The sequence below is a fragment of the Rattus norvegicus genome, chromosome 15 (assembly GCF_036323735.1).
Source record: "Rattus norvegicus strain BN/NHsdMcwi chromosome 15, GRCr8, whole genome shotgun sequence".
Classification (NCBI taxonomy): domain Eukaryota; kingdom Metazoa; phylum Chordata; class Mammalia; order Rodentia; family Muridae; genus Rattus; species Rattus norvegicus.
Window position 1 is genome coordinate 5,290,035 of NC_086033.1, and position 12,239 is coordinate 5,302,273.

General features: G+C 42.2%; 1 protein-coding gene across 1 annotated transcript; it reads right to left on the reverse strand.

Annotated features, from left to right (window-relative positions):
* Positions 1 to 1,370: 1,370 nt before the first annotated feature.
* Positions 1,371 to 11,839, reverse strand: LOC134478849 (uncharacterized). The gene is made up of 5 exons (XM_039093772.2): positions 8,210 to 11,839; positions 7,309 to 7,471; positions 6,000 to 6,131; positions 5,181 to 5,357; positions 1,371 to 1,961 (listed from the first exon to the last, which is right to left on the reverse strand). Exons 1-5 carry the CDS (start codon positions 8,358 to 8,360, stop codon positions 1,877 to 1,879), a joined length of 708 nt encoding a protein of 235 aa, XP_038949700.2. The 5' UTR covers positions 8,361 to 11,839; the 3' UTR covers positions 1,371 to 1,876.
* Between the last annotated feature and the right edge of the window lie 400 nt (positions 11,840 to 12,239).

Here is a 12,239-nt window from a genome sequence, read left to right on the forward strand (position 1 = left end):
AGAATGAAGGAACGGCCATTCAGAGCCTGCCCCACATGTGGTCCATATAGATAGATAGATGGATAGATAGATAGATAGATGATAGATAGATAGATATAGATATAGATATATAGATATATAGATATATAGATATATAGATATAGATATATAGATATATAGATATATAGATATATAGATATAGATATAGATATAGATATAGATATAGATATAGATATAGATATAGATATGGATATATATCCACCAAAACTAGATAAGATGGATGAAGCTAAGAAGTGCATGCTGACATGAACCGGATATAGCTCTCTCCTGAAAGACACAGCCAGAACATGTCAAATACAGAGTCAAATGCCTGAAGCGAACCACTGAACTGAGAACGGGACACCCATTGGAGGAACTAGGGAAAGGACTGAAGGAGCTGAAGGGGCTTGCAACCCCATAAGAACCAACCAGAGCTTCCAGGGACCAAACCACTGCCCAAAGACTACACATGGACTGACCCTGCGTAGGTAGCAGTAAATAACATTGTTGGGGCAACACTGGAAGGAGAAGCCCTTGGTACTACCAAGGTTGAACCCCCAGCGTAGGGAATGTTGGAGAGGGCAGTAATGGGGGTTGGACAGGGAGGGGACACCCATTTAGAATGGGAAGGGGAGGGGTTAGGGGGCTGATGGACAGGAAACCAGGAAAAGGAATAACATTTGAAATGTAAATAAGAAATGCCCAATTTAATAAAAATGGGAGAAAAAGAATAACAACAAACAAACCAACAGAACAATAAAGAAAATGTTCCAGGGGCAGTGCAGGGGAATAGTGGTGAACAATAAGGGGGATGTATAGGGGATACACATATGGGGAAGGGAGAGGGAAGGGAATGGGGGCTTAAGGATGGAAATAAGGAAGGGGAATAACGTTTGAAATGTAAGTAAAGAAATATATCTAATAAAAAATTTAAAAATATCGTTCCTCCAAAATTGCTGGAATTCAATAAATGTGCAGTTATAACCGATGCTTTATTATAAGGAATGCAGAGGCATACAGCTCTGTGTGTCCTGGTCGCTTTTTATATTCCTATACTGAATGTTTTTATTTCCTCTAATGTATTAGAGAAATACTTGTGTTTCTCCTTTGTTTGTCACTATAAAGGAAGCTAAATTTGTGAGCACAGGGATAAAGCAAGGATAATTTTCATCATGTATGTGGGATCCACAGAGCACGATACACTGTCTACATCAAGAGCACAGTTTCCTGTGCAGCTCTGGCTGCTGTGAACTGATGGTGAAGCCTAAGCTGCATGAGACTTGCAGAAAACCACTGTTGCCTTACACTTGTGCTGTTACAGGAGGAAGAACCACACACGACTCAGGACGGTCTTGTGAGTGAAGGGTTAAAGGTCACATTTTTATTTATTGGCAAAAATTAATTTATTCGAGAACATTTTAAAGTGGGGAGTCAATGAGTTCAATGTATATAGCCTTAAGAATATAGCATATTAATTAAAAAACTAAAGTTAACAAATAAATAACAAAACTTCAAACGTAAACAAATAAAACCAAATGCATAAAACAAAACTTCAAACTAAAAACAAATATAACAAGTAAATTAGTCAGCATTCAATTCCTGCTGATTCTTCAACATATAACTCCAGCCTGTTGCTGGCCTTGCAAACACAGCAGAACGGCAGGTAAGATGGTAAAAATCTCCTCAAGATGAATGTAGACCTGCCTCACTCGGAGTGGTTGGTTGTTGATGGACAAGTCGTCAAAAGGTTAAACGTGAGGCGTGTTCCAGGCCACATCTCAAGGTCTTTCAAATTTAGCCCAAGATTGGTATGGTTACAAGGACTGAGATGTGGGAGGTGGTGTCAATCTTTGCACCCTCAGTGCTCCTGGTGGACAGTTCTGTCTCTGAGAGCTGTAATCCTGCTCTGTGCCCTGGGAAAGCTTCTGCTGCAGTGTTCAGACCTAGGGGTGGAAAAGGCCTGGTGAGAACCTGCCATGTCACTTATCCCATACACAGCAGCACAATTCAGCAGGATAATCCAGGATGATCTTTCATCTGAGGTCATTCTCTCATGCCCAAGAGAGAAGGGTAAGAGATCCCACAGGCCTGCATATTTTCCCAGCTTTTAAAACTGCTAAAAATTAAACAGTGAACAGCAGATAATTCCAATCATACGTATACATTATATTTTAATATCATGTAGCAATGTCTCAATGTCAGATGAGGAGAGATATGAACAAACTAGAAAACAATAGGAAGGCCTTGGAAGTCTGGCCATCACTGAAATGAAGACTATTATTATTCCTCCAGTGCAGGAATATGCCTGGGGTCCACATGACAACCTCAATATCTGCAAAGACCCAGAGAAACAATATCTCAAGAAGTACATGCACACTGAAGTGATATTATACTTGGCAAGAATATGCTGCATGGAAATCTTGCCGAGGGTAGGCATTGAAGTCCAAAGGAGATACTCATGCAGAAAATAAACTATACCACTCCTTTGTTTATGTGTATCGTAAAACTATTTGTGGGGAGACCTAAAGGCACTGGGCTCAGATAATACAAGAGAGCACAGACTGGAGGGATCAGTACACAATAGCCAGAATCTCTATGGATCACATACACTTCATGGACGGAATTTCTTTTAAAATGGACAAGAAAAGTATTCTGAGCTGCTCCTAGGTGACAGGTGCTGAGAACTATGGAGAAAGTCACACACCCAATAAGACAGTTTATAAGTACAGGGAATCTACTTGGGTCCTCTCATCCTGTGCTTTCAAATCCTCTCAGTGACACCGAAATGATGCTGCATCTTCTCAGACAAGGCCTTTTGCTCAGTGACCAGTTTTTGCTGATTCAGGGGGTCCTGCAGACTTTCCTCCATTCTCTCCTCATCCTGGTCATTAGAAGATTATATTGTCCATGGAGACATACATGTATACAGACACAGACAGACAGACACCCAGACATACACCCAGACATACACACTTTTGAACTCACCCAAATGTATTTGTTCACATATACAAGCAGAGTATTTTGCAGAATGTGGTTAGTTTCCCAGTTAATTGTAATACAAGGGATCACCCAGTCTACTATTGTGGCATAAGAAAAAAAAAAAACCTGGAGTGGAGTAAGTACACAGTGAGCATAACCTAAAGACAGCTCAGCCAATAAAGTGTATTCCCCTGAAAATCAGAAATTAGAAATGTGACATCTAGGCCTGTTAGCCAAGCCTGCTTAGCAAGGTCACAAGGCCGTGCACAGGAGGCTGATTTCAGGAAACAGAGCACTGGGGGGGGGGGGGGGAGCAGGTGAGCCTCTTCAGTCCTCTGCTCACTGTTTCCCAGTGCATGCAAAGTGAGCTGCATTTTTCAATATGAGGTCCCTTTACCATACAGTACCTGACAGGGGAAACAAACTACCAGCACAAACAGCTAGGAAATCTCCATAACCACAATCCAAGGTAAAACTTGTAATGGGATGCTATCAGATATAATTCGAGTAAGAGAAGGCTAATTAAAAGCCAAATGCTGGCAGGTATAATCAAACTCAGCCACAGTCCATGGAAGGGCTGGACAACATTGTACCTTTTCACTTTCTGACTGATGGACATCTGGGTAATTTTGCTTCATGGCTGCTCTGAGGTGAACCACTAAACACTAATGTGCCACAGTTTCTCTGCTCACACCTACTTCTTCTGGAATCGCTGTGTCAAAAGGTTGAACTTTCACAAGAGTTGTACACAGCTTCTCACAGGGCTACCCATTTGACACCTCCAGCAATGTCTGAGGGTCATCACTGTTCTAAACCCTCCTTACAGATGATTTTCACTCAGATCAAATGATTTTGAATAACAATGGTTAAGATTGCCACAACACAACACAGGGTGAGTGCTTTGGACGATTTTGAGCCTAAGTTTCTGTCTGAGGCAAAGATGTGATTCCACCTCAGCATAACTCCTGGACATCTTCTGCTTGCAGATTCAACTCTAAGCAAATTAATCTTTCAATTAACAAATTCCAGGCCAAACTCCAAAGCCAAGGTGTATTCAACCAAGTTTAGGCCAATCTGGAGAGAAAGTGGTGGCAGGTAACGATTAACATAACCAGGATGTTGAGAAGACACAATAAGCCACATGACCTTCCAGTGTTACTATACACCGAGAGCAAAGAAGGCAGAAGAGCTCTGAGTCATCAGTTTCGACACTGAGGTACATGGACATCACACAGCAGCCTCTCCTCACATCCCTGTACCCTATTCCTGAGTTTTTCTCCAAGTAATGTCAATGTTGATGAATAGTTTTCCCAGTGTAATAATTTCAATAGTGATCAAAACCCCATTAAGAACAGTTTAAAACTAATTGGAAAAATTGTGTTTCCTCTTCTCTCTCTCTCTCTCTCTCTCTCTCTCTCTCTATATATATATATATATATATATATATATATATATATATATATATATTGTTGAATAGAGATGAGGCAAAGGAAATGTGTCAAGTGAGAGCTTAGACACTGCTATCCGTCCCTTATAGAGTAAACCTGTGTAGGGAATGCACTTCTTGGGCACACTAGGTTGAGAGAGCTGGAGAAAAATTTCCCTTTAATCCTCACATATCTCACACAAACCCTCACCCTGAGAGAAGTCTTTCTTACATCCCTGTTCATCCAGTCAGCTCCAGGACATAAGCCACAGGAAAGAACACTAAAACACTGACATAAAACAGGACGGACAAACTGCTTCTCAAGCTCTGTCACTAGAAACCACGATTTGGACAGGCAGGAGGGACCATTTTCAATGTACGGGGAAAAGGAGAGAAAGTCCACAAGCCCCATCATAGTTGACAATGAGAGCCATTCTTTTGGCAATTGAACTGAACTCTAATCAGTTCTGTGCACTACAAAGATGGCTACCTCATGGCATGTAAGTGTGCAGTGTGTGATCAACAGATCCCCCTTAAGGAAATGCATTTTCTAGTTGAGCAGGAGGATTTGGTTGTCAATCCTCCAGTTTCTTGCATGAAGCTAACATCACAGAAAGTTTTGTAAATGTTCAAAGAGATGAACAACTGGATGAGACCTAGGAGAGTGTCTGGATAAGGTGGAGAAGGTTAAACTGGTTTGACTTGGTTTATGCTTAGATATCAGGAAAACCTGCCCTTGATGCGTCATTCATCCTACCTGAGGTTGCTTTTTACACGGATTTTCATACTGGCTTCCCCACAGATCCTTGTTGTTTCCTTAATGGACTCTTCCAGTGCAATCTGTTCCCATAGAAGCTCCCTGTTCTCATGCCGTGCTCTCTGGGCATTGTTCTTCAGCTCAAACAACTCAGTTAGGAGGGGGCAGAAGCTGCGGCTGAGACACAAAGAAAAAATGGTGACTCCCAGCCAGTCTCCAACTTCCTCCCACTTCTCCAAGTCCATTGCTCCTTCTAGGGTCCTGATCGGAAGAGAGCCCCAGATTATAGTCCAAGTCCAGAATAGCCATGGAGCATGACCTAGAGTCAGGTCAAATGGAGAAAAGAGCAACATTCCAGAAGACTCAGGGCACTTCTCAAAAACCTGACATCATTGATTCAAGTTTTTCCCAGAAGAGGACATAATCCCTATGTGTGCTTATTTGTCCATTTTATTAGAATGTCACTTGGAGGCCAATCTTTCTGTGTCCTGTGTGTGTGTGTGTGTGTGTGTGTGTGTGTGTGTGTGTCCTGTCACAGCCCCAGAGCATCAAGATTGATTGATAACTCCATCATTGTGCACACATTTTCTATGTACAGGATCCCTATTAGGGAAGGACAATGATTGAAGAATCTCACAGTCTCTTTCCATTTGGTCAAACTATCTACAAGAGGTAAAAATCCTAGAGCCTTCCTTAGACACAGGCTTCCTGGTCTGCTTCAAACACTATAAAGCCTGATCCTCACTTTACTTCAAACATAAGAATGGGCTGACACATGCTGTGCCTAGTGCTGGGGTCACAGCCTTGTAAGTTACTCACCAGTACCAGTCATTTTCCAGTGTGAGGTGTGTACATTTGACCAAAGCTCTATTGACCTGCTCGCTCATTTTCTTCATGTCGGTCATCACTTCCTCGTGCTGCTTCATGAGCATCTCGGACTCAAAGTTGTTCCTGTGGTAAGGCATGGTCCAAGGATGAAATAACATTATGAATGAAGGATTCAAGAATTACATGAATTCAGACTGAATCCTGAACTACCCCAGCCTAGGACATGCCACACCTTGATCCTTGGTATTGCGTCCATTTGCTATTTATAAGTTTATTATTATGGACACAGGGACAGCAGTGCCAGCAAACAAAAGGAGGGAGCTGATTTGCTTGAGCTCCCTGAGGGAGTTTGAAGGAATTGACTAGCTTGCCAAGAACATTCGAGGACCCTGTGCCACGATCCAGGCTCCAACTTAAACCCATGAAGACTATTCTCCTGTTCTTAGGTAACAATTCTCAATCATAGAATCTATTGCTACATGAAAACCCAAAGGAACATGAACAGTATTTACAGGGAAAAGAATTTATAACACGCACCAGGAGATTCCCATGTGCGTCCACCTGAGCAGATGTGAAATGTTCTACTGCTCACAGTGAGGCTCTCAGCCTCATCATTATCATGCCATGAAAATTGACACAGGATAATTCTCAGGCCAAATCAGAACATAGAATACCCAGATCTTAAGTGATACACAAAAACACACTCACACATGCATACACACACACATACTCACACAAAACACATTCTCTCTCTCTCTCTCTCTCTCTCTCTCTCTCTCTCTCTCTCTCTCTCTCTTTCTCTCTCTCGCAAATACAATTAGAATGCCAATTAAATACAAGGCTGTGGCATTATCTCCAAATACAGTGAATATAATCAGAGAACACCAATGATCCCCTGTTGTCATTCCAGTCACACACTATGCGGCAACAAGTGGGATTAGGCCCCTCCAGCTCTTCACAGGACCTACTGAACCCAAAGCACCTCCACGTCAATTACAACAATGATTGGTCATAATCAGATCACCTAGAAATTCCCACAAGCCAACACCTGTCCAGGCTTCTTAAACCACACACCTAGAGCTCACACACTAGTACACTCACTCCCAGACTGTGATTCAGGCCACAGGCTATTATTTACGTTTGTAGGAATTAAAATAGCCTGTGCCACCATCTCTTTCCCATCTGGACTTCACATTCTGATGCAATCAGGAAAGTGATTTTGACCATGAGGACACCCTGGAGTTGTAGCCTACTGTGATGTGAGGAAATGTGGATTTAACAGAAGTTGCATTGTGACTACCTGTCATTTAAATTCTTTCCCGGGTAATCTGCCAGGATTCTCCTGAGTTCATCTCTCTCCTTCTGCATCTTCTGGAGAGCAATTTTGATGTTCTCCAGACGCTTCATTCTCTCCTCCTCAACAGGTGTCATGGAGGGTTGGGATGATGCCTTCTGATCAGACTCTGTAGGTAGATAAACACCAGTGAACAGGCATATATGTGGACACAGTGTCAAGGAAAACTATGCTTAGTCTAAAACAGAAGTCTGAGGATGAACAGTTCTACAGATACAGTGAATCCCTGACAGAGCAAGAAAGCTATCTTTAAGCTGAACTCAGCTAGGTCCCTGTTCCCCACCATCATCGCCATAGGATGACATATGCCATCATAGATATAGACCACACCTCCTAAAGCCATTCCTCTGGCACTGAAATTCTAAAGCTGGCCTAAACAAGAAGAATTGGAGGACGTTCTCAGCTAATGTCTGATGTGAGGCAGGTAAGTCCTTGAGTTCAAACTGCTTAACATCTTGAATCCCTAATCATGTGTGTTCAAGGACAAAGTAACTGAGACCTTGATATATGACCAGGAGAGTATCCCTCTTGGCATCAATTACCCAAGTAATCTACAGGACACTGCTGAGAATGAAGTGTTTCAACAGCCGATCCTGTTATTCTTTGTTATTCTTATAAAGGCTCATCCTGGTATTCTTTGACACTTCCCATGGTGTTAAAGAGATCCAAGGAAAGCCCCTTGACATATAACAGTTCTTGGTTTTCTGTCAAACTAATGATCAGAAATTGTTGAATCTGGGTCAGCCATTTAGGAAGACTGAGGCTCTAAATCATACGTCCTACTCCTGGAAGGACCAGCTCAAGCCAACCTCCTCCAGGAATCCCCCTTGCCCTGCCCAGTACTCACTTGACCTCCTCAAGGACCTTTCCATTCGTCTTCTTCTCCAACGTGATGGAGGGCTGGCCTCCCTCTGCCTTGGTCTGGTGCCTGCATGGATATGATTGTCCCTCCGAAAGAGACTGAGGATCCTGGAGAACATGCCTCCTCGGGAACACATTAGGAAAAGAAGGGAAATCGCTCAGGCAGTTGGTGTCACCACAACACTGGTGACATCACAGAACATTCTAGTGTCTCCTGGATACAAGAGAATTTCCAGGGAAGACACTACCGGTGATGTCACTGGGAAATGCCATAGCTTACTTGCTAACTACCTCTACCAGACTGACCAGGTTCTGCAGTGGTTTTCCAGAGACTCACTTTTGAGCCAGGAACACCCATTCGCTCACTCTCCTTCCAGAGCTTCAGAGTTCTCACTGCTTCATTACAACTCAGTTGCTGAGGAGAGGGAGAGTTGTATCAGGCCTTGAAATGGATAGAACATCTTTGTTAACAGCCATAGATCTAAAGACCGTGGATGATGGATATTCTTCTTCCTGAAATGTATAAACCCAGGGTCCATGCATGTGACAAATAGTCCAATTCCCACAATTTTTACTGTTCTCCAGAGGCCAATATTTTTTTCCTACACCTTTAAATGTATGCAAGCTGGAGTATGTTGTTTCATGGAGTGTACCTTGAGAGGGGGCATGGTTTCAATATATTCACCCATGTTTTTTCCTGAAATCTCTGTCTTACCATCCCATTTTGTGCAATGGAAACTCCCTTTTCCTGGCAAAATGCTTCTCAGGTATAGGGCAAATATCAAATTGTAATCTTTCTGTCCATTCTTAAAGTTAAAATCCCCAAAAGTGAGGGAACTGAGACCCAAGCCAGAGCCATGGAGGGGCAAAATGCAGAGGTGCTGCTGGCCAAGGAAGAGCAGGAGGAAGTAGAGAAGCTTTAGCACATCATGGTGCACAGGGAGCTAGAACTGGAGTTGGACCTGGGCAACCTGCTGGCTTCACTCAAGAGGACCTACAGGGTGCTTAACCATCATTTATAACTCGGTATCTGGTGCCCTCCTCTGGCCACCGAGGGAACTGCATTCAGATGAACCACAGACAAAAGTCAGCCAAAGAACAATTCACCAAAATAAATAAAAATGAATACATTTTTCTTTCGAAAAGCCATACACATGTATGGTCAAGTCAAACAAAACCCAAGGAAACACAAGAAATGAAATATTTCACAACAACCCAAGAGTGCAAGAAACAGCATAAAAACAATCTCTTAAACCTATAATCATTCTATATGTATTTCTTGAAATAGCAGTTGCAGTAAGCAACCAGGCTGTAATGCTCTTATAAGTTCCATAGACCCATCAACCCTTGTCACAGTCTCCACCTGTTTGATTTTTTCTTAAGCACAAATATGTGTGAGTTAGAATCCCGAGTCTGTCTGGGATCAGACTGTAAACTGTAGTCAGTGTAACACTGGCAATCATTAACCACAATCTTTAAGTTTCCCTCCTAACCCCAGAGCACAGCCATAACTTTGGAAAGCAAAACTCACCCTCCACCAAACTATCTATCCTCCAAAATCCAGTCTCTCCAAAACACCAAGTCCATTCCTCATGCTATAAAGTATGGCAGCCAAGCCTTGCATATGAAGGAACGATGGTGCAGGCTCTAATACCTCAGCAAAGAGACATTTCCCTAAATTCTTTTAAAGTCCGGTTTCCATGAGTTATATTAAAATATTATCCCAATCTAGACCTGTTTCCCTGGCTTGGCTCATGCCACGTGTTGTCTACAATGACTCCAGTTTTAAGCCAACTTTCTGTTACCAATGTTAAAAATTTTAACCATACCCAATAACTTAAAAGCCAGTGACCTGGGGTTGGGGATTTAATTCAGTGGTAGAGCTCTTGCCTAGGAAGCGCAAGGCCCTGGGTTTGGTCCCCAGCTCAGAAAAAAAGAACCAAAAAAAAAAAAAAGCCAGTAACCTATAGCCAAGACATGTAGAGCGTATTATACATTTAAAACCAAACAGAAAAAAATGAAGTGATTATACATATCTTTAGTATTTAGATCAATTACCATTTTTACTTTTTGTAGCTATCATTTTAAATGAAGCACCTTGTTACCTGTTGAATCCAATAATCACAGTCACAGATTTCTCTAAGAGAAACAGACACCAGCTCCCTTACCATAGTAGCTTTGAAGCTACTGGCACTTTTAAGACCAGCTAGTGTAGACATTTAGCCAGCCCCCTGGGGAGCTTCCCCAGTGGACAGACCTAGGCTCCTAGCTACCTTCCTCCATTGAGGCCGGATCCAGTCAGAGACACACATGACAGTTAACACCAGAGATAACCAGTTATCTAGGATGCAGGGCTCCAAAGGTCAATTGAAACTGTTTTTATTTATTTGTTCTTTTCTTGAAAGGACTTAAAACTAAATCAAGGGGGGAATCAACCAGCATTTAAAGTTTTCACCATTTTTTCTTTTAAGCATGAAACACAAAACATTCAAGCAACGAGAAGCAAAACCCAGACATAAATTGACATCCGTGGACAGCTTGGTGCAACAAGGACAGACAATACACATAGAGGGAAGGAGCTAGATGGTGTCCCACCAAAAGGACCCAGATATTCTTCTTAACGGACCCAGAACCAGAAATAAGCACTTCTCTAATAGGAGTCAGCAAGGAGGCAGGATGTCCCTAGGAGAGCTCTTAAAAAGCTTAATCTCATTTTCCTTCTTTTGCCAAAGCATCTGTGGAGAGTCTGGGAGGACTGTTTTTCTCAAACCATTTTCTCTCTTGTCTAGGGTGTAAACTGTCTCTAATCAGGGTCCAAAGACTAAAAGCATCTATGAGAATTGACTTTGCTTCTCTAGATTTTAGCATAACTCTAAAAGAACACGTACACAAAAACATTTTACCATTATTACCTTGTCCCTTTTTACAAGGTTTATTCACCACTATCCCAAATCTTTATTTTCTTTTGCATGTGCTTTCAATTCCCACGGTCCTTCTGTATCCTGCTTACTGGGACCTTTCCTGGCCCATTTTCCCCAATGTGTCCCTCCTACACTGGTGGGCTTCCTGGGACCATCTCGTCAGGTTGTCCTCTCTTTCCCGATCTTGGTGGGACCTCCATTTGATGATGCCTGTGTCATCAGGACACTGAGGACCGGGCATAGGCCTATTAAGAGTTAAGAAGAAACACACACTTGGGTCATTCGTGTTAAAAGAATGCTCTCCGGGCTTTACTGAGATCTCCTTATATACCAGAGGCAAAAGCCGTGGAAAAACAATAAAGCAGGTGAAAATCCCCAACCAGGAAAGTAAGAAAACAGGAGAAGTCTGCATCGTGGCAAGTCCTGGCCGCAACAGAGGGGCATAAACAACTTCTTAACATCAATAAGCTGAAAGGCTCAGCAAGAGGAATGGGTGCCATGGAAGGTCCTGGCCCCAAATCAGGGGCCGAGAGCAGCTGCCAAGAGTGTAAACAACTTTTGGCCACAGCAGGCTGAAAGGCACAGCGAGGGGGAAGGGAAACACTCCAAGGTAGGGCCCAACAGGCTAATATAAAAATGTATTTGAAAAACTAAAACACTATATATCAAGAAAAATAATTAAAATGTGCTACATATCTAAGCACAACATTCATAATAGAAAAAACTCAAATGACTGAGAAATTCATAAGAAATATTCATCATTCTTGTATATCACACAAATGCAAATCAAAATTACTCTGAGATCACTTTTCATATTAGTCAGTATGACTAAGGTTAATAACACATGTGACAACTCAAGTTGACTGGGTTATGGAGCAAGGGGAACATTCATAGTCTCCTGGTGAAAAGGCAAACTTCTACAGCAACTTCGGAAATCAGTATGATGGTTCTTCAGGAAGGTGAAAATTGTTGTACCTTAAGATACAACTCCAGGTCTTATGTCCAGATGTTGATTCATCCTAGAATAGAGACCTTTGCTCAACCATGTTCAGTGAAGCTCATTTATAATACTTAGAATTTGGAAATATTTAAGTT